This window comes from Pelodiscus sinensis, chromosome Z (assembly GCF_052426305.1).
Source record: "Pelodiscus sinensis isolate ZL-2025 chromosome Z, ASM5242630v1, whole genome shotgun sequence".
Classification (NCBI taxonomy): domain Eukaryota; kingdom Metazoa; phylum Chordata; order Testudines; family Trionychidae; genus Pelodiscus; species Pelodiscus sinensis.
This window is the reverse complement of record NC_143085.1, coordinates 14,553,768-14,580,862: the sequence shown is the minus strand read 5'-3', so window position 1 is coordinate 14,580,862 and position 27,095 is coordinate 14,553,768. Positions and strand designations below refer to the sequence as shown.

The following is a 27,095-nucleotide window of genomic DNA, read 5'->3' as shown; positions in this document are numbered from 1 at the left end:
CGGTATGGACACGGTTGACTTGATTACCTGTTATTTCCTGGGCAACTTTCTAACATGGTGGAGCCCATCCCTCTTTTGGCAGCCCCCTTTTAGTTACTTATGACATGCAATGGACCTATTATGTCCCTGAACCCACATTGAAGCAAACTGCACATACACAATTACTAAAAAATTTTAATATAGGACTTATTTATATAACTGCTGGCAATTGTTCAAGATTGAGCTATACTAACTGTATCCTTAAAAGGCTTCTCTGATTTCTTGTACAATCTACAGTATGTGTTAAATCATTTACCTCATCAGTTGGATCATAGTACTGCTCCAGGTATGGATGGGCCAAAGCTTGTTCTACTTCAATTCTCTTGTGAGGATTAAAGGTCAACATTTTATCCAACAAATCAAGTGCTAAGAAAAGAAATAAATTTTAAACAAAAGGTCAACATATGCTACAAGTTCTGTCACTGGTATTTGAGGTCTAACAAATACTGCCCTGTGTTTTAAATGCTTATTGTAGTGTGAAGATGTTTCAGGTAGGAGCAGAAGAACAGTAGTTAGCAGGAATCTCAATATTACTATCTTTCCATAGAAAGTTCCTGTTCTCTGATCTCTATTTCCTGTTCACTCAGAGGTTTCAGAATGCATTAGGTTTGCAATATTCATAATACCATAGATCAGTACTAGAATAAAGAACGTGTGTCTAAGGATTCAGTAAGACATTGTTTAGCTGTTATTTCTCCATCCACCAATTTCTTACAAGTGCAGTTCGATAGTTATGAACTTTAAACCAGCACATTCTGTACAACTCAGAGTGCATATAAACTTACCCCCCAAAATATACAGTATTTCCATCAGGACATACAAAACCCAGGGTTTTAGCCCTTTGTTTTAGCTACATATTTATTCTGTAAAACAGTATATCTGAATTCTAGATGCAAGTGGGTCCCATCCCTGAAGGAATGATGAGGCAATTGAAACTGAATATCAGGAAACAGTAGAAATTCCCATAAACTGTATTTCAAACTTAAATATCTAATGAAACTATACAAATTTGTTAACCTCAATACTAGTCCTCTGGCAACAGACTCCGTGTACTTTCCACTCAATAAGTATGGTTTCAAAACTGTGGTCCTGAATCAAGGGTGGCCAAGAATTGGCCAACATTGGTTCAATGAAAAAAGTAAAAATAGCAATTATGAGATAAATTTGGCCATGTCAGTTATGTAAACGTGGGATATAACTAGCAGGATTCAACAACAGGGAGAGAAAGCATTAAGTATTTTTTCTACCAAACCCATTTTAGGACTTTTACCAAACAAGTCAGATAAGTCAAACTTAACATTTGGTAGACATATGGACTGAAACATGGATAGGTTGAATCTGCCAAACCATAGGACATCAATATTGTCTGCCACCCTTAACATTTCCATTGTTTACTGGGCTCTTAAGACATTAAGGGGTAAATTAGAGCTAAACAGCACAGAACATTGAGAGCCAGGACAGGTGGCTGAAAACCAACTTCATGACTTGGCCATATCCATGATAAGTGGACATCCAGTTAACTAAAATCTTGCTGACCTTGGATGCTGCTGGACCAGAAAGGCTCAACCTGGAAGAGTTTCACTTATTTCCATTAGTCAAGGTCAGCATTCTTATGAAGCATGTTTTGAATTCTAGTGAAGGATTGCTCCTTATTGCTCGAATGTATCGTACCCATGCAACTTGTAGTTCATCTTGTCACTTTCATTAGATATTTTCTTTCCATTATACTGAGTGAATTGGATAAATTGAAGTTCAGATACCCATACTAACATCCAGATTACCTACACTTTTGGAGATGTGATTAACTGGACCAAGATATAGCTTCTTGAACTGTGCTAGAATGTGTGTGTACCTGAGTACATAGCTTTCCTTGTGCCATATACTAATTCCTCTATTGAGGATAGACAACTCAGACTCCTTCTGCAGAAGTTAGGAGAACTAGATTCTACTACCTCCAGTTAAAGTAGAGGATTAGCGCATATTTGAAAAAAACAAAACAAGACATTCTAAAACAGACACTCTAATAATTATTACACCATGTCCCATTTTAGGGACCTAATCCTATACTGATGTCTGGGAAAAGCGCATTCCTGTACCATCTAATTACTGTATTCAGAGCTGTTAAGCATAAATGATAGTAACTCAGTTTCCCATCTGCCTATAGAATCTGGACCTGTGATCTAGAGAGTTTGGTAATTCACTCTGTATTCTATGAATTTATGCTATATCTACAAGTACGCAATTGATGATTGCCAACCTTCCTCTCCAAGTTTTAGAAGCATGTCAGTTATCTGCATTAAATAAAGATCTTGACTTTTCATTTCTCTTCATCTTAAACTTAAACTAGTGGAGACTTGGATAGTAGTGCTTTCCCCATATCTGCCAGAAGCCTGTGTTCTCATTTAAGGTAAACATTCATTTGCTTTAACTGTTATGGGGTAATGCAAAATAAGTATATTCTAAGATCCTCTAAAATGGATATTATCCTTAATATCTCATTCAAGTCCTAGTCCCTTTGATTCATGGATTACCTGCACTATAGTTTCATCTGCCTTTAGGGACTCAACTAGTTTAATACAGGAAGCAGAGACTTGTTCACGGCAACAGAACCTTGAAGTTGTCAGGCATGACAACTGAGTCTCATGACAAACAGTATGGAGCTATATAGCATAAGACTAATTCTACTATTCTGGTGATTGCTTCACATCTCTTGAACTGAATATATTCCTAGATAGCTTCCCCTAAATGCAAGGTTTGCACCTTGTGCTCATTTCTTTTACTGAGATTTGTGAGTGGAAGTTACATTCTGTTTCTCTGAAGAAGCATCGACTAGAAGTGAAGCAGCTATTTTTTCTGGATGCTCTGAAAAGAGATCGTAAATGAACAAATGCAGTTCTCAAGTGAAGAAATGCCCAGGGATACTGTTCTATACATAGGAACACTCTCTTGATTAGAATCCATAACACTTAATTCTGTCAATGCATTTGTCTTGCAATAGAAGACAATGCAATATTTAAGGCATTTTAAGATGCCCATAGTACTGCCAAGGAGCCTTTGTGGTATGTTGTCAGTACCAATGGTTGGGAAGGCGAAGAACGCTCCGACATGGAAGTCCTGTCACACCCGATACCAAAAGGTCTCTACACTACTTTGAGACACTACAGTAATTGTCTCTTCATTGCCTCAAAGCCTGACTGCCTGAGCCTCTGGTTTCTCAGATGGGTCGGTTGCCGCTGCAACAGAGCTTACAGTAGGAGGGTTGGGGAGAAAGGCTAACTTACAAATGGGTTGTGTTCCGAAAGTTTAAGTTGGTTTAGAACGTGGAATGTATTTTCCCATAGAAACAATGCTATAATGTAGGTTCCCATGCTAGCCCATAAAAATCTATTTAGCTCATATATTAGCTGAAAAAAATTGTACACCTGCAATACAAATGGAACAGTTTTTTTAAATTTAACCTTGAATGCTTGTGCTTGAGGAAAGACAGGTTTAATTAAAGGAGGAGGAGGAGGAGGAGGAGGAGGAAGGTGGAGATTCTGAAAGGAACTTCTGGGCATCCTCCAGCTGCCACCACTCCACAAGTAGGCTTTGCTCCCTGGTTACCCTCTTTTAGGGATCAGCTCTAGCCTCAACCCCATCCTTTTGCTACTCCCCTCCTACAATGGGCTGCACCCAGCTTCCCCCTCACCAGAAAGTGGCAAGCAGCGTGAGCACAGAATGGACTCCAGGAGCATGTCTACATAGCAATGTTATTTTGAAAGTCTGCATCTATACAGGCAGTTGACATTTCAAAACAACGTCAAAGTACTGTTAAGTTGGAGGACTTCTTACTCCAACTTCTGTAACCCTCATTGTACGAAGAGTAAGGATAGTTGGAGGAAGAGTGGTCTATTTCGAAATAAGTGCTGTGTAGATGTTCCCTATTTCGAAATAAGCTATGAAATTGACATAACTCAATTTGCATAGCTTATTTTGATTTAAGCCCAGCTATACAAACGTACCCTAGAGAAGATTTCAGTTGCGCAAGTGGTGTCTGGAAAGGTGGTGTTTTCCCCACTCCCTGCTCCTCCCCCAGAGTCCTCAGGCCTCTATTTGCATTGCTTGCTACACCTATGCTTCTTGCCTGCTCCCATGAGGATGCAGAGAAGCTTCTGTTCTTATGCGTGCATGTTCATTAGTCACTTTTGTAGCTTGGGGAGTCCCTGTACAAGGAACGTTAGATAGCAAGTAACAGAATAGTCGACTAAATGCATGAATTCTTAGTTAGTTGACTATTCTGTAGTCCCGGGGGCCAAGCCAGCAGCTTGTGCACTCCTGGCTCCACTCTCTAGGAGCCCACTGCTACCTCATGCTGTTGCCTCTCATGCCAGGTGCGAGCCAGCCTGTGAGGGGAGCCAGTTTAAAAACCAGCTCTCCTTGTGGTCCGGCTGCCTGCTGCCTTTGATACAGAGGCAGCAGCCCCTATTCATGGAGGTCCGAGCTCCCTGTGGACAGAGGCTGCTAGGCCTGAGGGGAGGCTAACCCAAAATAGCCTCTGTCTGCGGTGGCCTAGGCTGGATGCAGACAGAGGCTCCTCTTGCAGCAGCTGCTGTCTGTGGGTGGTCTGAGCTCCCTGTGGACAGAGGCTGCTCCAGCCTCTGTTTCCAGGGAAGCTCAGCAGCCCCTGTCCGCAGGGATCTGCTGTCAGACCAGCCTCTGCCCACAGTGGGCCTGAGCTCACCATGGACAGAGGCTGCTTTACAGCAGCCCCCTCTTCCACACCATGCAGTACTCAGGAGGGAGAAGGTGGAACCATGGAGTTGGTACTGGGGGAACCCAGCTTTTAAGCATACTTCCCCCAGTACTGGCTCCTGCTTCCCCCCACCATTGCTGCTTCTAATACAAGAACAAGGCAGCAGGGGGAGGGGAATTGTGAGTAGTCGACTAGGTGACTAGTCGATAGCTCATTGACATCCCTACCCTGTACCATGCTTCAGAGCAGACAGTACCATGGGTATTGAGGTGACCACATTGAGGAACCCCCTTCTGGCTAACCAATGACTGGGTGCCATTTTATCAGCCTTTATAGGGAGTCTTTGTAAACTAACTCTACTCCCTTTGAAGATAAAGGCTCCAGGGTTGATTCACCAGCACTGGAGTTTCTTGGAAGCTGAAGTGCCTTCCCCATAAGGAGGAGTTAGTAGACTGCTGTTTCACAAATGTGCTTCATCTGGCACAACTGAGTCCCCCAAGCATCAGATACAGTATCTGGTTGTTCCAGGAACTGCAAACAGGAGATGCAGCCCTTGAAGCTGAGAGATCTGAGCATGCCCTTGGGGTATGGGGTGTAATACCAGCTTGATTACTAAAAAAAAAAGTCTGCATTTAACTGAAAAAAGCCTTAGCTTTCCAAACATGGCAGGGTGTGGAGGAGGGGGAAGAATGCCTTCAGACAGGACAGGAAACTCAACTGAAGTTCTTTCGTTTCTTCCTTCTCTGGCTTTATTTTTTAAATTAAAAGGGAATAAATAAATGGAAACACTATTAGGGAGAATAAAAAGAAAGGAAAAAAACTTACTACTTAGGCTAATGATGCAGATAAGGAAGGGACAATTCACCCTCCCAGTGAAGCCAGAGGCAGTTAAGGAGGGAGGGAGGGGTTTTCAGCACACTGTCGGACAGTCTTGAAGCGGGTCTGAGGGAGAGAGCACACATGCAGGTGCTCAATGGACACTGCTACCAAAAAAAAAATCTAATTAGAAGTGCATAGATGCATGCAAATACCTCTACTAGAGGACTCATAAGGACACTAAAAGAAGAATGCTACTAGGAACTGGTGTACAAATCCTTAAGCAGTTCTGAAAATCCCACCATTGATAAATTTCTGTAGTTTTCCTTCTTTAAAGATCAAGACAAGTGTAATGGTGCAAAGATAAAATACCTTTGGGGTCAGCATTTGGAAACAGCCGGTTCCATGGTACCTTATTTTTGTGTGGCAGAGAAAGCAGGTAGTTTCTGGCCTTTAAATTGATTATGCAACTCAAGTCTTCTTGAGAAGGAGATCCAAGTATACCTAAAAATATAAAAGAATTGTTTTCATGTGGAAAACACTTCGAATAAACAAAATTACAAACAACTCTGATTTCTGCTTTTACTCTATTACTATTGCTGCTCTTTTTTTTTTTTTTTTTTTTTTTTTTAAAGGTGGCAGATAACTGGATATAAATAGCTTTGGCAAACAATGTTGTCCCCAGAGATATTTTTGTATTCTTTATATCAGTCTGAGGTAGAATGATTTTTGATCAGCTTATAGAAAGATAGGTACTACAAATACTGAGAGCTACATCTGAGTCTCAATAACTAAAAATCATCTCAATTTTGTATCACTGAAATTAGTAATCAATACAACAAAGAGAGCATCTATTCATTCTCCAGGAAAGTTACTTGACTTAAAGTTGTTTGAATTGTTCTCCTAGTACAGCAATACTGTATGAATCCTTTATTATGAACCCTTTATTATCAAGTTATATATGTACTGAATCCTCTAGATTCTATCAAGGAAGAGGTCCCTAATGAATACTGGAAGGAGACAGAACAAAAATATCCCACATTCAGATAGGCGTATAACACGCAGAACTTGATGGTTCCAAAATAAAAGTACTTTTATACAAGGATTAAGAGATCTTCAACTGCCCCTTAAACTAGGCTTTTCATTTCCAGCAGGCATCACAACAGAAGAATGTAGATGGAGAGAGTAGTGGTCTTGCAGAACACCACAGGAAAGGTATTCCGTACAAATAAACCGAAAGAAAGCCTGGAGACAACTGTTGGAGATGGATAATGGGTGACAAAGCTTGGTATGGAACTGTCAATGAGGCAAGAGACAATGATAAAATAATTTTTAAAATAAAAAGCAAGCTTACCAAGGATATGGTTCAGCTGATCAAGGTAATGTTTGCCTGGAAAGATGGGTCTGTTGGAGAGCATTTCTGCCAGAATACAGCCTACAGACCAGATATCAATAGACTTGGTATAACCCTGAAGGGAGAAAGGAGAAAAAAAATTGATATTTTCATTGTATAATTCACACATTAATAGGTTATGCACTTAGATAGGACACTATCTAAAGCACTAAATTGTGCTAAATCATGCTTATGATATAGCATTATTTACACATTCTTGCGCAGCAAGGAATCAAGAATTGTGTGTCAAAGATATGAATGGAAGTAACGCTTTACTTGAAGAGGAAATGCAAATATTTCTAAACAAAAAAGGGATTCCCTCTAAATTTAATCCGTTGCCAATCCAGATCAACAACTGAACATACTTAGTAATTCTTTGATTTCGGGACCTAACTACATAATAGATTTTAACATTAACTGTTATAGAATACTTTGTGTCAGTAAATACTATCAAGTTTGATTTTACCAAAATTGGAAGCAAGCTATTACATATCACAATGTAAGAACCATAAAATATAAATTAGGCCACAAAATAGAACAAACCCTTTGAAACACAAGTTCGTAAACAAGAAGCTATAAAAATAAGGTTACCTGGTTATTTTAGAGTGTATATCTGGATAAACTCCATAGTATATTTACATAAAAAAAGGTATACATGTTTGTAAGAAACCACGTGATATTTACACAATTTGAAAGTTAACTAATTTGGTTTAGGGAGTGTGATGAATGAGTGGCAAGAGGAATTTGGGAGGATATGGAAACAGGATCAGACAGCTGTTGTACTCTGAGATGCTGATACCAGGAGGGCAAGTGTCCAGGTGCACTGAAGTTACTCTGCAGTTGAACTATTTGCTTCTATGAGTCACTAGGAATGTTGAGTTTTGAAACACCTGCTCTTGATAGCTGCTAGTATAGGATCATCTCCAGCTCAAGGAGGAAAAGACACTGAATAGATTTCACCAACATATCTGACTTCTGCTGTGAGTCAGAAGGGAAGTATACCAAGTATATCACTTTGCTAGTGATCCTGTCCGATTTCTAGGCTCTAGCCAGCTTGTTATATTTTTTCTGCATTGTTGTATAAAGGTAACCAGGTAAGACAGACAACCCAGGTGTCTGCTTAGGATGGTACCACAAAGTGTGAAAGAACACCCACTGCCCCCTACCGCTGGCACAACAAGAGGTTGCCCAAATTTACCCAGATTGCAACGTTACAGACATGATTGTGCAGGAATCAAGGTGTGGGCCGTATAGCATGGTTGATACGTAGTTGTGCCTGGAAAAGTCCACCTGTACAGACACTCAATCATGTTAGCTGTAACTGTCAAAATTCATGGATTTAAACCAGAATCAGTAATTCTCCTGCTTTTAAATTAGTGTTCTCAGACATATGCTAACAATTCTAGGAAACCTTGATTACCAGTAAAGAAAGTAAAAATACTAAGTGATCATTTGAAATGTGTGGTTTTCAAACAAAAATACTGATATCTTACAGCCTTGATGCTGATATTAAAATTCTAATGAACCACCACCTCTTTTCCCGTAAAACGAGAAAAAAGGTACTAGACCATATAGTATTAAGCATTTCATATATTACTACAGTATGCATTAATGTAGACAATAAACGCATTTGCTAACCTGCACAATCCACTAAGTCAAACCCCTTAAACTTAAGATTTCTCCTCATCCTTCTCAGTGAAGACATCTCAGCCATTATTTAAGCTGCTCAATAGCCAGCAATGACAAGAAAGATGTGATTTAAAGTGAATTCTACTTTTATACAAACCTAGGATATCTTTATAGCATACTTTTCTTGTTGGCCCACGTATAGTCCTTACCTTTGAATTCAACATTATTTCAGGCGCTCTGTACCAACGTGTGGCTACATATTCTGTCAGGAATCCTGTGTGATCATGATCTGGATCTGCGACACGAGCCAGTCCAAAGTCACAAATCTGGTTTTACATAAAGAAATCAACATAAGTTTGTGTTCTAGTTCACCTTAGTTACTGCCCAAACTATCTATTTCAATGTTCTTTTAAGGCTGTAAAGAATATGAAAGAATAAATTTACACACTGAAATTTACACTAATTTAACTAAAAAACATTATGAATATTTTTGCATTAGAACCTGCATTTAAAGATCATAAAGTGCTTAAAACAATGAGTTAAGCTTCATAACTTTTGTATGAAATTTCATCTGCAAAGGGCCATTGCTGATAAGACAAAGGTGCAAAAGGTCAATATTATTTGCTGAAGTAACACAATAAGTCTGTGGAAAAACTCATAAGGAGTACAGAATGGACTAATTCCAAAATTTTAGTTGCAAGGCTATTCTTATGGCTTGGTAGGAAGACCAAAAATAGATCATATAAAATCATTACTGAGCAGGAACTATCTACTGTGCAGTGCACACCTTCCCCCTTAACTTGTTAGGCAGACTGCCTAATTTGTGCCAGGGTTTGCCACAGCTAAACCCTGTTACCTCTAGGCTTGGTATTTCATAGCTCTGGCATCACAGGGTTCGGCATGGCAGTTAAAGATTGCTCAAGCCCTAGCACCGTTCAAGAAATATTGAGCACTAAACACATCTAGAACATAAGAAGCAGCTCTTATTCAGATTGATAAATTCAACAGAAAGTGGGAGATCCCTTTAGCTTCAACGGAGATTAGGCAAATGTGGAAAGTTGAGCTCTAACTGATAGGGGGCAGGGACCTAGCAAGCCTTAAGAATCAGGGAGGTCATTTCAGATAACTTTTTAAAGAATGTTGCTTGCTACAGACTTTTGCCCTTTTCCAAAGCAGTGAAGGAGGGCAGTAGGGTGGTGAAAGGGCCAGGTTTTGTTTTTGTAAGGCAGACTGGAAGAAAATAGGAAGTGTTCTCTGGGAAGCCAGCCAACTGTTAATGTTTATTAACTCGGTTGGCAAGTGCCTGGATTGAGACAACTACATGAGTAAATTCTTCCTTCATGAAGAACACTTCACAGAATGGAGCAATCTATACAAGTTTGGGTACTCTTTCCATCAGGAAAAGAGTGTATTGTAAAATATTTCCCCCCAGAGAAATTACGAATTTATAGAACACATAGGATAATGAAATAAAGCGGCGTTTCCCAAACTTTGGGCTGTGTCCCAGTACCAGGCCTCGGGGAAAAAAAATACCAGGCCTCAGCATGGTTGCCGGGAGGGGAGTGGAGTGGGCTGGGGGAGGGGAGGGAAGGGGGGAAAATTGGCCGGAAAAAAGCAGGACTGATCTGGGCACATGCAGACCAGGACACATGAGTGAGTCCAGCCCCGGGGGATTCCATTTTGCCCTCCGCCCATAACCTCCCTTGAGTAGTTGCAAACTGCCTGGCTGGTAGACACACTCACGAAGTGTGAGCACATCTATCAGCCAGGTAGTTCGCAGCTATGGACTGATACAATAATAATAAAGCTTACCTAATGAGAGAATTTGTTTCCTGGACAGAACCCTCAAATACTGGACTGTCTGGTACAAAATGGGACACCTGGCAACCCTACCCCTCCTTGCACCCTCCCTCCTAGCCAGATATCCTACCCCCAATCTGCTCCTGCTTCCGCCTCCTGGAGTGCCCATGCAGCACTGGGTCCCTCAAACCCTGGCCCAGGCTGGGCAGAGGATGCAGCCAGGTGAAACACTGAAAATTTATTCATTTTTAATAAGTATTTTTGGGCTCCAAAAAGCAGTACTAGAGAAGATGGGTTCCAACTAAAGTAAAAAGTTTGGGAAACCCTGGTGTAGCCAGCTTTCTATCCATCTTACAGTCCATTTATCCAATCCCTATTCCCTTAACTTGCTGGCAAGAATATTGTGGGTGACTATCAAAAGCTTTGCTAAAGTTTCTGCTGGGGGCTTTGGGAGGACCAGAAACAACTTATTTGAATAGTCATCATTTGTTTAATGAATATGCAAATATGCACACAAATGTTACCAGTCCTCCAAAAGCTCATGAATGGATTTATTGGTCCCTCTATCAAAAGAGTTTTGGAACCCCTGAAATAAAGAAATGCTGAAGACTTGTGAATTTAAGAAGAGTAAATGGCAATTTCTTATTTCATACCATGTTGCCAAAAATAATTACAAGTATCACATAGAAACTCAGAAGGCCTCATGGAGTAATGTCTGCCAGATGCAAAATATCAACAATCCCAATAGTATTTCTAGCCTTTATTCTGTCTTTCCATTTTCTGATAATTTTTAAGTGTAATTCTTAATCTAACCACCTATAATCCTAAAAGGGAATTTTTATATGAAATGATTGTAATAGGATGGTGACATTTGGAAGAAAATCGTAAAGTATGCCAGGAGCTGCCAATATGGTCAGTAGGACAAGCAAAAGAGGCTCTTGCACCAGAAAGAGCGGTCTACAATGCCCCTTCTTGCGCAAGAAAAGCCCTCTTGCGCAATGCCGTTACACCAATTATATTCAGGAATAACAGCATTGCACAAGAGACTTTTTGTTTAAGAACCTCTTCTGCAAAAGTGGTGGTTCATTAGGTATGCAAATGAGACTCAGCAATATTCCATGCTTGCCTCATTTGCATACTTCTGACACAAGAAGCCGCAAGTGTAGACATAGCCTGTGTGTGGAGAGCATGCAACACTGTTAAGTAGTCCTATAGTAACACTGGAAATAAACAACTAGATGCTCCCAAGTAACATTCCATGTATTGCCTTGTGCTGCTTGACCTTTTCTCATGACTTTCTACCTAGGTCAAAATGACACCTATTACCCTTCCAGGACACACAATATTCTTTTGAACTTCTGCTGCTGCCTGCTTCTCCTTTTAAGAGACTGAAGATTTATACCAATGCATGTTTCCTTCCTTGAAGGTGTCTCCAAGGGCTGCTAAAGCCCCTGAGCACTGGTGTCAGTAGACTGGCATTGGACAAATATTCCACCATCATTGGTCTCATTTGTTACAGGACTGAGAAGCTAGCTGACAAAAAGCAAGCACTCAAGGTAAGCAATCAGTGTTTGGGATGAGCAAGTACACAACTGATTGGTGGAATTAATTCTTAAAACTAGTCTGAAACTCACAACCTAGCTATAGGGATTACATTTTGAATATTGTCATAACACATCTAGAGACATTTTAAAATAAACTTCAATGAGATGGAGTAGAGCTTATAACAATATTTAGTTTTATGCAGCAACATCTAGGCTTAATTTCTCTTTTATTCCCATAACTCTTGGTGGAAAGGGCTTTTTAAATTCAACTCTTTCCAAAAAGTTATTTTCTAGGCAGAGACTACTCATGAGGCATTTCAGGCACCCCCAAAAATTAAGGGAAAAGAGTCTCTTCAGAAATTAGTGGGAAGGATAAAAAAAATCAGCCTCAGGGGAAAAAAAAGAGAGTTTGACCTTAATTATATATTTACTTGTGGTTCTATATTATCCTATGTGCTGGTTCACTGAAAGCAGCTGTCACAATTGTCACTTGTGAATTTTAAGGGGAAGTTAAAAGATGAGTGCATCTGTTTATATACTACAGAAAACATTCAAGATTACACTGATGGAGCTACTTAAAAGTAAAATTAATGTTTATGGAAAGGATTCACAGGTAAGAAAGTTAAAACCTATTATGCAGAAATCAAATCTAGCACTAGTTTATACAGACTGTTGATTAAAAAAGATATCTTAACAATGTTAATAGGAAAAAGCCCACATTACTCAAATTGGTTTCATGATTACAGCAGCTAGTTTAAGGCATTGCACAATGGAGTTTAATTTAGCTGAAAAATGACTACTTTGCAGGAAGGCTCCAACTAACCTTGAGATCACAAGTGGTGTTAAGCAGCAAGTTGGAGGGTTTGAGGTCACGATGCAGCACATTGGCGGAATGAATATATTTTAACCCTCTCAGGATCTGGTAAAGGAAATAACATATGTGGTCGTTGCTGAGGTGTTGTGTCTTTAAGAGCTTGTAAAGATCTGTTTCCATGAGATCTTGCACAATGTATCTGCAAACCACTGGATGTAAGGCAGCAAACAAATCCAAAACCATTTTAGGTATCTATATACTGTCCTACATGAACTACCCAATATTCGTTTTTGAATTTAAAATTACTGCCAAGCCAAAAATTGTATTTTCACTTCAACCATGAGACAAAGGAAACAATCACAAAACAATCTGGATTTATTAAAATGTGGTTCAGATAACTCTGTTCAGTGATTCAGTTGCTACATAATGGAGACACTGGTACCTAGATTATTAGCTGAAAAGTTATGCAAGATGCAGCATATATTTGGCTCTAAGAGGATTCTTCTGACAAAAAATGAATTCTCAAATTTATTAGGTTATGAATTTTTTCCTTGAATTTTCATATTTAGTACTGAATACAAATGTAAGAAAACAACACAATGGGTATCATTTCGATGCAGGCTTCTCATAGCCAGAAGCCAAGTTCTACTGTATGTGTCATGCTGGGTCAAATACTACATTTTTACACCTAATACCAAACAAACCTGTGCTTGCATTTTCAAGGCAAATTCTTCCACCCCAACATGAATCACATATCCTTGTTCCAGTTCATCTCCCTTCAGGAGTGTAATGGCAATCAAATTGGCCCGGGAAATGGGTTGAAAATAGCCCTCCCCATGATGCCACCCATGCATGCCCCTCAAGCCCCGCTTCCTTTCCCTGTATCATGTCTGGCACACAGCACAGGCAGTGGGTTGGGCTCTGTGTGCCACATACAGTGCAGATGCAGAGGTGCTTGAGTGAGGGGCAACGGCGTGCAGACATGACAGCTCACCGGGAAATTCCTGATATCCCACCAGGCCAGTCCGCCCCTGTCCCCCTTAAGGTAACTCAGAAATATCTGGATTTTTACATCTTACATCATGGAATACAACTTACATTGTTGAATTATAAAGTCCAGTTTCTTATACTGGGGTTAAAGGTAGAAATCAAATATTAATGACCCTTTATAATTAGTTTTCCCTCCATGAATCAATAAGTTCTGAACTATCAGTCCCAGATGGAACACTACCTGCACTCAAAGTACTGTCATTCTGTACTGTTTAGAGAAGATGCAAAGACACTTTGTACTGATGTGTATGCTTTCCAACAGAGGCTTCACCCTCCAGCAGAACGCATTAAGCCAAATTTCCCAGGGGGATTCACACTGTATGAACAACAAAATCTAGTTGCAAATATCAGGTATGGTTTAACTGCCTGTGCAGACTTAGACTCTTCCATATACAGCAAGTACTATACATTTGGAGCTTTGGTGATTTATCCTTTTTAACTCACCTTTGAAATAGTTTAGATTAAGCCAGGTGACCCAGTTCTCCCCCACTCCATGTGGACAGCCACTCTATTGTTCTAGACGTGCTATGCTTTATTTTAGGATCAGTAAGGGCTGAACCATTTAATCTAGTTCAGAAGAAAGTGGCTAGATAAACTGAAGACACCTGGGCAGTGAATTTCATGATCTAGGATTTAGAGAAAAAAAAAAAAAAAAAAAAGAGAAATGCTATGTCTGGATCTGTTCATATAAAAGCTTGTGTTCACTGTAGGTAGAAATCTGCAAATCTCTGCCTTGATTACTGTGTAGTATATCAAATATAAAATACAATACTGGATATTATGACATTTTCTGAAACAAACTCGTAGTGGTACACTAAACATTACAGATTGGAATAAATAGGTCACCTTGTGTCATTACAAATTAGTAAAGCTTGAGTTGTTGGCAATGTGTCAAGTTTTCCTTTCAGTTTCCCCAGAGCACAGCAAATAAATTCTAACAATTTCATAAGATGAATGAAAAATAATGTAACTCAACATGTAAACGCAGAGAACTAGAACTATCAAAAATAATGCAATCATTAAGTATACTATTTTACACCTTAAAAGGATACACATCTTTCATTTGTTCAATAGTTGGAGCTCTGATAATGTCATTGATTCCAATAATATTCTCATGTCTGAAGCGCAGGAGGATTTTGATCTCTCGCAGAGTTCTCTGACAATATGTCTGATGCTCAAAAGGGCTGATTTTCTTTATAGCTACTCGAACTTTGTTGATGTTATCATAGGCAGAACTGGAAGAAGAATTCATAGTATTAAGTTGTATAGAATATTAAATCCACTTAGTCCATAAAGCAATAGTAAGAACTCTGCAGACTCTATGGACTGCAAATCCCTTTTAATGTTCATGAGCACAGGATGTCAAGATGACATGCATTGTAATTTTTCAACCATCACTTAGCTATACAGGCAGTCCCCGGGTTACATGGATCCGACTTACATCAGATCCCTACTTACAAACGGGGTGAGGCAACCCCGCACTAGCTGCTTCCCCCCAGCAGACCAGGGAGATGCGAAGCTAGTGCCCCCCACAGCAGACCAGGGAGATGGAGCGGCTTCTCAGCAGATCTCAGCTTGAGAATAAAGGACTGACGGAAATGAAGTGTGGAAGAATAAAACTGAGCTCTGGAGAAATGTTTGGCTAGAGTTTCTCCTACAATATATATTAGTTCCGACTTGCATACAAATTCAACCTAAGAACAAACCTAAAGTCCCTATCTTGTACGTAACCCGGGGACTGCCTGTATTGCAGCAACTGTTAGTTAAATTTGAGTTAAATTTGGGTTCTCTCACCAGAATATATGCATTATTCTCAAGTATTTAAAAGACCAGGAAGTATCTAATTTAGTGTTTATTTTATTTGTGAGCATAAAGACCTTATTGAAAAACAGTCAGTCAAGAGGGAACTTTGCATGTAGTTCTGATCATGAAAAGACCGATGGCAATTCTCTTGAAGCAGTCAAGAAGTTGAATCTATGCTGTGACACCCATGTTCTCACGCCCACAAGCCTCTTTCATTGATCAAAATGTTCAGTTTTCCAGAGAAATACAGCTATCATTTAAGGTCTTGGTTATAGGAGAGAGATGTTTTTACATGCAGGAAAGTACAATCCCAAACAAGGCTCTGGGTAGAAGAAAAAAAACTTGAATTGTACTTCATCCAATGGAAAGCCAGACCATGAAGCAAATAACCCAAGTAATATGTTCAGTGTTGCTAAGCAGATAAAGTTATATAAATACAACAGCCTGAGCTGCAAGAGTATCTACACCCCTATTCTTTTTTGAAATATCCAATATCTACAAATCACGCTTTATATATTGAGATGACAAAAAAGTAGCCTCAGTGTAAACTTTATTTTCTAACTCAAAGATATATATTAATGTACTTCAGGAGGCTTTCTAAGCTCCCATAACTAAAAATGACAGAATAGAAGTATCTTGTTAGTCATTTTTGTGAAGAAAGTGTGATTAAGGGGACATTCACTCAATTTGGTCAAAAAATTAATTTTGCAAAAGTCTGAAAACCCTTGAGACAAATATAAATAGTTTCACAGTAGGTTTGTTTATTCCAATTAAACAAGGGATAAAAATTGTGTATTAAATCAGAGAGTCTAAAATTTTAGGCTACTCAAATCAATAGGCCCAAAAAAGTTTAATTAAAAAATTGCTTGAGGTTCTCATCAGTAGGCCCACTCTGCGGAAAAGCCTGAATCTCTTGATTAGATTCAGAGTAGAGCTACATGGAAGAGATGCTGAGGAGAAAGATCCTCAAAAAAGGAATTCTTAAAAATGGTCAGCTATTTGAACCATTCTCCTACCCCACAAGAGAACTTGTGCCTCCCACCTATCCATTTCAGACACTTTGCTTCCTCTCAAACAAATCAAACTGTTTTAAAATACTTGATTACCAGTGTTAGGCAACTGAAGTTGCTTAAATATAACATTTTCCAATTATAAAGTACACACAGTTCATACCATTCTTTAACAGTACAGGCAGTCCCCGGGTTATGTACAAGATAGGGACTGTAGGTTTGTTCTTAAGTGGAATTTGTATGTAAGTCAGAACTGGTACATATTTTAGAGGAAACTCTAGCCAAGCATTTCTCCAGAGCTCAGTTTTATTCTCCCACACCTCACTTCCCTCGGTCCTTTATTCTCAAGCTGAGGTGTCTGCTGAGAAAAGCCACTCCGCGTCTCCCTGGTCTGCTGGGGGGGGGGGGGGGTAGGAGGGAGGCTGCTAGCTTCGCGTCTCCCTGGTCTGCTGGGGGAAGCAGCTAGTGCGGGGTTGCCTCATCCCGTTTGTAAGTAGGGATCTGATGTAAGTTGGATCCATGTAACCCGGGGACTGCCTGTACTGATGTTTTTGCTTTTTCAAATCAACACAATTATTCATGAAACATTAATTTCTCCCAGACAGCTGAAATTCCTTCTTTCCTTTTTCAGAATCACTCATTTAAGTCAAAATATTATGTTTTTATATGCTTAGTTCAATTTCACTTACATGCCCTAAAACATTTTCCTACCAAGTTGGACAAGAATTTTAGATTAATATTAAAGACAAAAAACAGTAAAAACACAATTCTGCCTTCAGAGAGTTCTAGCATGTACTGTATGAAGTCAGGGTGGAGAAAATAGGGTACTTGTGGTAAAGATTAAATCAGTTTCCTCTTTAATGTGCATCTTGCAAAGTTACTTTACCCTTTTTGTATCAAAGTATCATGATATATGGTAGTTACTGAGTATGCATTTCTGTTATTGCTATAAAGTCTGTGTAAGCACACAAGCACAAATGAAGTGAATGCTAGCAATAAAGAAACTGACTTGTGATCAGTTCTCAAACTTTGCTCCATCCCTATGCAACTCAGTGTAATAGAAAATTTTCCCCCCCCCCTACATTGGCAACCTGAGTGATAAGCCTACTCTAGTTGTATGAGTGGGTACACGTTTGTTTCTGCAGCATATTGATAGTAATGCATATACGAATAACGTAGCTATACGGAATTTGTTGAATACCAAATTTCATCTCACAGAAATGTGGCCTCTTCTAGTGATTATTGCAAAAAGTGTCCAGTATTAAAATTGTTGGAAGAGGTAGAGGAATTTTCCAGTCCCTTAATGTTTTCACTCAACAGCCTATTTGTCAGTAGAAACAGAAGACGGTGTCCCTGCCTTTAGAATCTTACATAAGAACGGCCGTACTGGGTCAGACCAAAGGTCCTTCTAGCCCAGTATCCTGTCTACCAACAGTAGCCAGCACCAGGTGCCCCAGAGAGGGTGGACCAAAGACCATGATCAAGCGATTTGTCTCCTGCCATCTCTCTCCAGCCTCTGAAAAACAGAAGCCAAGGACACCATTTTATCCCCTGGCTAATAGTCTTTTATGGACCTAACTTCCATGAAATTATCTAGCTTCTCTTTAAACTCTATTATAGTCCTAGCCTTCACATCCTCCTCTTGCAAGGAGTTCCACAGGTTGACTACATGCTGTGTGAAGAAGAACTCTTTTATTCCTTTTAAACCTGCTACCCATTCATTTCATTTGGTGTCCTCTAGTTCTTCTATTTAGGGAACTAATAAGTAACTTTTCTTTATCAGCCCTCTCCACACCACTCATGATTTTATATACCTCTATCATATCCCCCCTCAATCTCCTCTTTTCTAAACTGAAAAGTCCCAGTCGCTTTAATCTCTCTCCTCATATGGGACCTGCTCCAAACCCCTAATCATTTTAGTTGCCCTTTTCTGAACCCTTTCCAAGGCCAAAATCTCTATGAGGTGAGGAGACCACATCTGTACACAGTATTCAAGATGTAGGCATACCATAGTTTTATACAGGGGCAGTAAGATATTCTGGGTCTTATTAGGAAAGGGATAGAAAATAATTCCTAGCAACCTATTTGCCTTTTTGACCGCCGCTGCACACTGCATGGAAGTTTTCAGAGAAATGTCCACGATAACTCCAAGATCCCTTTCCTGATTTGTCGTAGCCAAATTAGCCCCCATCATACTGTACATATAGTTGGGGTTATTTTTCCCTAATGTGGATTAGCTTACACTTATCCACACTTATCCACATTAAATTTCATTTGCCATTTTGCTACCCAATCACTGAGTTTGGTGAGATCTTCTTGGAGTCCCTCAGTCTGCTTCTGTCTTGACTATCCTAAACAGTTTGGTATCATCCGCAAACTTTACTACCTCACTGCTTACCCCTTTCTCCAGATCATTTATGAATAAGTTGAAAAGGATTGGTCCCAGGACTGACCCTTGGAGTACACCACTAGTTACCCCTCTCCATTCTGAAAATTGACCATTTATTCCTACCCTTTGTTTCCTGTCTTTTAACCAGTTCTCAATCCAAGAAAGGACCTTCCCTCTTATCCCATGGTCATGTAATTTACATAAGAGTCTTTGGTGAGGGACCTTGTCAAAGGCTTTCTGAAAATCCAAGTATACTATATCTAGTGGATCCCCCTTGTCTGCATGTTTGTTAACCCCTTCAAAGAACTCTAATAGATTAGTAAGCCAGGATTTCCCTTTACAGAAACCATGTTGACTTTTGTCCAACAAATTATGTTCTTCTACATGCTTCACAATTTTATTCTTTGCTATTGTTTCGACTAATTTACCCGGTACTGAAGTTAGACTTACTGGTCTAATTGCCAGGATCACCTCTAGAGCCCTTTTTAAATATTGGTGTCACGTTGGCTACCTTCCAGTCATTAGGTACGGAAGCCTATTTAAAGGCTAGGTTACAAACCACAGATAATAGCTCAGCAATTTCCCATTTAAGTTCTTTTAGAACCCTTGGATGAATGCCATCCGGTCCGGAGATTTGTTAACATTAAGTTTTTCTATTTGTTCCAAAACCTCCTCTAATGACACTTCAATCCGGGACAGTTCCTCAGATTCATCACCCACAAATGACGGTGCAGATTTGGGAATCTCCCCAATGTCTTGAAATTTAAGTTAATATTAGTATACATAAATATCTATCTTAGGGCATTAGAGTAAACAGGCGGCAACTTTCATCTCTAAATTGATTCAGACTGTCTGGGTTGGCTCAAGCAGAAATGGTTTATTGTGAAAAAAGATCAGTCCACTGCACAGTGGTCTAGCATAAATATTATTCTAGTTGAAAGTCTCAAAAAAATAGGTCAGGGAATGAAATCTCATTCCTTAAGAGGATTTCTACCCTTCACCACAATTACCTCATTCCTGTAGCACAAATAGGTGAATATTATGCTGCTGGTGCCCATGCTGTCCATTTCAGTGGATAAAGGTCTTCAATTCCAGAAATGAGAGTCTATAAGCACTAAATTGACAATTCTGTAAAAAGTGATCAACTGCTTGCATTTCCTTCAAACAAAATTAATGTGACTGCCTTCTGAAGAAGAGAACTTGTAGACCACTACCAGCTTTCTTTTCAGGAAAAGCTAGGATGCCTGCCTGCAAAATGGGGGCAATTCATGGCATACCTATCCTCAAGGATTTTGAATGAAATAATCAGCATTCAAAGTGCTTTTGGGATTCTTAAGTTAGAAACTGAGCAAAGCCTCAGATGCGCGGCACCATGCTGCCGCTGTGCTCCCGGTGTCCCTGGTCTGCTGGGGGGAGGGGAGGTGCAGCTAGTGCCCTCCCCCCCCCCCCCAGCAGACTAGGCTTTTGTTGTGGATCCTGGGGCAGAGCAGCTGGGGCGCTGCCGGTTGGCCTCTTAAGGGGGGGGGGTAGTCTTATACGGCAAGTATAGGCAAAACCTACGTTTTAACGAGAAAATTAGGGGGTCATCTTATACGCCCAGTCGCCTTATACACCGGAAAATACGGTATGTCTGGTAGCCTAATCTACATGCCTCTGTCACCAGAGGCATGTAGTCTAGACATACCCTAAATGTCTAATACTAATTAATGTTAATCTCACATTTAGTTTTGAAGATTAATCCTTCAATTTGAAGGATTATACTACGAAAACCATTTCATAAGCATTGCTTCACAAGAAAGGAATGTGTGAAAATATTTGTATTTAAGATGCATTTGTCTTATTTCACTGGACTTCAGGGTATAAGATAGCCACAAAGTCTTTAAAAATGCTATTTTAGAGAACTATTAAATGGTCCTATAAGCTTGTTTGTGAACTTTGAAATTAAATAATCTTGCTTTGCATTCAGAAAGATTGACTGGATGCTAAGGTAACAGTTAACGTTAGTCTCTCCTGTTTGGAAAAGTATATGGAATTTTAATATTTAAAAATTATCTAATTTCAAAATTAACAGCACACATTTTTAAAAGCAGTCAACCCTCTCCCCTCCCCCCCAAAAAAAGAATTTTTGCTGTGAGATATTTTAAGTATATTCATTAAAATTATTTCCCATCCTTTATATAAAACTACTGGGAAGGGACAAGGAAGAGAACAGATAGCAGCACAAAAAAGTTGACAAATTCATATTTCCTGAAGAAAGTTTAAATATTTAAAGTTTACCTTTAGATATTTACATTTGTTTCCAGAATATAAAACTTTAATACTATTTCATAAATGTGGGACAATTTTTGAAGATGCCATGCACTTACAGTTCATTAGCTTCAAGAAGAGCAACAGATCCTTTCAGAGGTGCTGAAGGCACCTAAGTGTGTAACTATATAGCAAAATAAAAATGACTAAAGATAAACAGTAGCATTCTAGTATTAAATAGCAACTTTTAGTATAATATTTTTATTATTAGCACCAGTCACTTCTCCTGTGCAAAAGTGCCCCAGAGCTGGATACATTATTGGAAATATGAAACTATAAAACAAAAAGTGTGCTAGAACTAGAGCACTGGTTATTTGAATCAAGTTCTGCTTCTTCCTCTTTGAAATTGGTATCTATGCATACCACATGGAAATAACTTCATAGGTGTATCAATACCGAAAACAAAACTGTTCATGAGTACTAGCTTCTACAAAATCTCGATCTCTATGATCCATTTCTTATTCAAATTATGTACACACCTGCCATTAGGAATACACATCACAATTTTACATTTCCCCCAGAGAAAACAAAATAAATTAGAATTCAGCACATCTGAATACATACATCAGATTGTAATTGCTCAGAGCTAACAACCCTGACCTAGAAAAAGTTTGTGTCATGGAAAAAGCAACAAAGAATTCCTTCTCAACTGTGTCGGCCTTCCAGAGTCACTTAACAGTGACTTGTACTAGTCTGACTTGTAGACATAGCCTCAGTATGAAACACTTTGGCTGCAACTATGTCAGCAAATTAAATCTATAGCATAACAGCTTCAAAATAACTGCAAAACAGATAGGGTCCCATCTATGGCAGTCCTAACATGGTCCCACTTGTCCCATACTGTATTCTTGACTTATGGCTGAAAGTAATTCCCAGAAGAAAAGCCATTCACTCCAGAAAGGCAGCCTTTTCCATAAACAAGTAGCAGAGGCTCACAAAACTGAGCAAGAAGAGAGTGAATATCTTCGGATCTGGGGAGGGATAAACAAGCATTTGCTTCTGGCTTATCCCTGACTTGGTTCCCTCCTGAATTCTGGCCTGGAGTTTAGATGATAAACAGAAGTTCCCAGGTATACCTTCTTTATACCATTCATTATTTAGTATTCTATCATGTCCTTTGTCTCCTCTAAGGACAGTACCAATATTTTATTCTGTTCATGTAAGTTCATACCTTTAATTCTTCTTGTTGCTTATCTCTAACTCACTCCAATGTCTGATGTATCCTTTGAGATGTGATGCTCTGAACTTAAGTGTTCCAACAGCATTATATTTGTAGTCCCATTCCTTATACATTAACATTGTTCATTTTATGGAATATTGATTATTCCTATTTCCCAGTTTTAGTTGATACAAATAATTCATAAGGTATATAAGCAGTTCAAGTGGTTTCTGCACTTGTGTCTTCCCCCGTTTAATCCTTTTTCTGATTTCACACCAATTCTAGTACTGAAATTTGACTCCGTTCTGCTAAAACTGACCAGTTATCTTACACCCTGTTTTCCATCTGTTAGGCAGTTTCAGATTGAAAAACCAATCCCATGTCTACTTACTTTGCCCTCGGATGGATTTTTATTAAAACCCTTCCATACAAGTTGGATCAGTATTATTATCTACTATTTCATTGACCTATTCAAAGAAGTCTATGAATTCTAGATTAGAGAGGCAAGGTTTTCCTTTACAGATGCTGTGCTTAAGATACAGATCTGGCTCTACTAGCTGTTAATTCTATCTATGATTCTAACCAATTTACCAAGGACAGAAGAAAATCTTACTCGTCTAATTCCTCAGATTGCATTTAGCACTTTTTAAAAATAGAAGTGCAATACTGGCTATCATCCAAGATAGCTCATTTGAAAGAAAATTCACATAGTAGCTCAAGTAGTTAAATCCCTTCATAATTTTGGGTATCTGGGAGAGGTGAATCACTTTAGTCTATTTGTTCCAGAAAGTCCTCTTGACATCTCAGAGTTTTTTTCCAGTACTAAACAGAAAAAGTAGACATTCAACATTGTCAGCTTCTCTACAAAACCTTTGTCTTTTTTTACACCACATCTAAACTCAAGATTGACTGTTGCGGAGTTAAATCCAATGCTGTAAGATAGACATGTCTAATAAATTCAACGCTGAAGGTGAGTAGATTGCAACCCGGAAGATCGCCAGACAGCGCGGCTGGCAAGCATAACCAATATTTCACATCTCCAGTATGGTTAACTGAATAGTTGAATAATCTCATGAATTCTTATCTGTCAGTGGACTATTCTATAGTCCCTTGGTGGGGGAGGAGAGGCCAGCAACAGCACTGGGTGCTGGGCAGGAGTTAGTCTGTCAGGGGAGCCAGTTTAAAAATCAGCCCCTCTTGCGGACTGACTGCTTGTCACCCTGTGCTACTGCCTCTGAAAAAAAGAGGTGGCAATGTAGGGTGGCAGCAGCCCAAGAATAGGGGTTTGAGCTCATGGCATGAACTGGAACTGAGCCATGCTGCCTGCCCACCTGCCCAGCTCCTAACACTTTAAATGCAGAGCCACAGCAGGGATTGGTCCTGAACTCAGCGTGAGCCAGAACTGAGCCAGGCTGCTGGCCAGCCTGCTAAAAAATGTACTGTTTGCGGGGGGAGAAGAAAACCTGTGTAGTCTATAGCATAAATCCCTTTTGCTTATCTGTTAATTGACTACACTCTTATATCCTTAAACCATATTACACTATGGCTGTGTCTAGACTGGCAGGTGCTTTTGCAGAAAAACTTGCCAGCTGTCTACACTGGCCACTTGAATTTCCGCAAGAACACTGACAATCTCATGTAAGAAATCAGTGCTTCTTGCAGAAATACTATGTTGCTCCTGTTCAGGCAAAAGTCCTTTTGCGCAAAAGCTTTTGCACAAAAGGGCCAGTGTAGACAGCTCAGATTTGTTTTGGGCAAAAAAGCCCCGATCGCGAAAATGACGATCAGGGCTTTTTCGTGCAAAAGCACGTCTAGATTGGCCATGGACGCTTTTCCGCAAAAAGTGCTTTTGTGGAAAAGCGTCTCTGCCAATCTAGATGCTCTTTTCTGCAAATGCTTTTAACAGAAAACTTTTCTGTTAAAAGCATTTGTGGAAAATCATGCCAGTCTAGACGTAGCCTATAGGTGTGCAAGACTGAAGGCAGGGCAATGTTGCAGCTATGATATCAGCCACTCCCGCTGCTGGTGTGTTAGACAGCAGGGGCTATGCCAAGCTCAGCTAGCAGAGCCTTCTCCGTTGTCCTGGGCAACACTGGCTGCACTTTGTAGCAACTGGTCAATGTGGGCACGTATTAGGCACCAGCCAGTTCAGTATCATCTCTACTGCCCATTCATCAGCTATTTGTGTGCTCTCGCTCATGTTTTCCCTGCTTTGCTTCTTCTCCTTTCAGTCCTACCGCTCCTCCTGGTTGGGCATATCCCACTCCCAGCTAGGGATGTTAGTTGATTAATCAAAGTTTAATCAAATAGATGATGGGATTCCCATTAAATATTTGATTACTCAATAAGAACTTCCATGTTCCACCTTTGAAGTGTGCAAGAGCTCTTGTTCATTTCAAAGTTGGCTGCCACTGTGCCCCTGCCACCTCCAACAGAGCTGGAACGGGTGGGGGGGAGGGGGAAGAGAAGGGATGGGGTTTTAAGTTGGCTCCTAAAGCACCCTTTGTGCCTTGCCTTTGCAAGAGGCAACAAGGGGGGGGGAGCAACTAGTTGATTAGTGTGTAGACTATTCAATAAGCGTTTGCATATTGGATAATCAACTAGTTGATTAGTCGTTTACATCCCTACTCCCAGCATTATGTGGAAAAAAATTAGCCCCTGGTTGAGTGCTTAGCTCATCAAAAGCTGCCAGTCCTGAGAACTCTCAGGAGCTGCTGGCAGTGCCAGCTCTACAGGCTCCCAGTGATGACCCGGAGTTTAACTGATAAGCTAACGCTAACCAATTAAACCTATATCCCTTGTGAGTGCACCCTAAGAATGCATCTAACATAGCCACACTAACAAAGAAAGAAAACTCTGTATTCTTGAATTAGCTGTGAAATAATGGTCATACAGTATTTAAAAATGTATCTCACCATTAGTCTTTGGCAGAAAACTTTCATTCTTTACTGAAGACAGGTAATAGCAATTGGGAAAAAAAACACTGCTATGTATATAAAATGTATCTGTGCTTATTCAGAAACAACCCGGTCACTTGATTGGTCACGGTACATCCTCAGTCCACACATTAAAACAGGCTGGTCAGACTAACACAGAAAAGGTATTTCACTGTTTGAAAGCAGTCAGCTATAAAGAGACATTTAAAATACAATTTTTAATAAGTTTTATGATGTCACATGGTACCTTCAGTGCTGTCAAATTCCAGAGAAGATTGAGCAGGCTGCTGGGCTAATTCACTGAAGCAAGTATATGGAATTGTTTATTTGCAGTACTCCATCTACTTCGTGGTACTTTAATTCAGGATACTACATCAACATCTGCCATAAAGGGAGTTACTTGACCTCCAACTAAGCAGGAGGCAAGATGCTACACTGACAGCTGCTAATTTAGAGGAAAGGGGAAAGTGGGAGATGAACTAATTATATATTATATACTGCAAGTCTAATTGCAAGTTGCCAGTACTTAAAATCTACCCACAAAAAAGGATGAATTACTTTTACCATGCAACAGATTCCAACTCACATTACTGCTTTACCAGCAACAAAGTATTGACATTTTCAAAAAAATATTTAAAAAATAAGTAGACCAAATATGACAAATTCCAGAAAAAGCATTTTTAGTACAGCTTCATCTAGAAGCCTGAATATTTTTGTATTTATTTCCAAAGGAACAAAAAGCTAGTTTTAAGTAAGGATGTTAAAATGCAGTTAATTGACTAGTCAACTAGTCCATAGGCACTTTCGCATTCCTCCTTTGAAATGTACAAGAGCCGCAGCAGGGGCACTTGTACATTTCGAGGAAGAATGAAGAACTCTGCATACAGCCCCAAAGGCCAGTAGGAAGTCCTACTGACTCAAGCTGAAGGTGTGCTTGCTTTGAAATCCACAAGAATCCCCAGCGGTCCCTTGTTGACCATGGGCTCCATGCTATGGGATCTCCTGCCCCTTTGAAACTGCCACCTGCCCACGATTCAAAAGGGACTCCCCAGCTGAATCCAGGCTCCCTTCTATTTCATAGAGGCAGCAAGGGGGAGGTGGAATTGATTAGTCAGCATTACTATCTGATAAGCAAATGTTTGTCGGATAGTCGACTAGTCTATCAATCATATTTTTGCTTTTATATGAAATCTGCTAAAAGAAAGTTATATTAATGTCCTTTTACAAGGTATACTTACACTAGGGATATAAAATTTCGATTTGGCCAACTGAATAGTCAATGCAGAAGTGAAAGTGATATGGGAAGCAGAGCCAGCAGCAGACTCAAGCAATCCCCTGCTGGCCCCATGCTCCCTGCAGCATTTCAAAGTAGTAGTACTGCATGGAGTCCCCAGCTGACCCTGGGCTCCATGCGGTACTGCTGCTTTGAAATGCAGTGTGAAGCCTGGGGTTGGCTGGGGACCCTGAGCCGCATGCGGCATTTCAAAGCAGCAGCACTGCTTACAGCCCAGGGTCTGGCCCTAGACTCCATATAGCGCCGTTGCTTTAAAACACCCCCTTCTCCCCCCGTCCTTGCTGCCTCTGATAGAAGCAGTGCGAAGGAGGGGGAAGCGACTAATGGACTAGCCTGTTGACTGATAAGAAAATGCTTATTAGATAGCCAACTAGTTGTTC

The 27,095-nt window shown here is 39.9% G+C and overlaps 1 protein-coding gene across 4 annotated transcripts in view; it reads right to left on the bottom strand.

Annotated features, from left to right (window-relative positions):
• The window catches only part of MAPK1 (mitogen-activated protein kinase 1), an 81,752-nt gene that overhangs the window by 40,055 nt on the left and 14,602 nt on the right, over positions 1 to 27,095 (bottom strand). For 3 of the 4 annotated variants that reach the window (XM_075898283.2, XM_075898285.2, XM_075898286.2), the window contains exons 2-7: positions 14,870 to 15,052; positions 12,777 to 12,966; positions 8,819 to 8,935; positions 6,942 to 7,056; positions 5,960 to 6,091; positions 296 to 405 (exon numbers count right to left, since the gene is read on the bottom strand). In XM_075898283.2, coding sequence (XP_075754398.1) covers positions 296 to 405; positions 5,960 to 6,091; positions 6,942 to 7,056; positions 8,819 to 8,935; positions 12,777 to 12,966; positions 14,870 to 15,052 — 847 coding nt within the window. Of the gene's footprint in view, positions 1 to 295; positions 406 to 5,959; positions 6,092 to 6,941; positions 7,057 to 8,818; positions 8,936 to 12,776; positions 12,967 to 14,869; positions 15,053 to 15,694; positions 16,246 to 27,095 lie in introns of those variants that run through there. The other variant, XM_089775270.1, reaches the window with a different exon arrangement.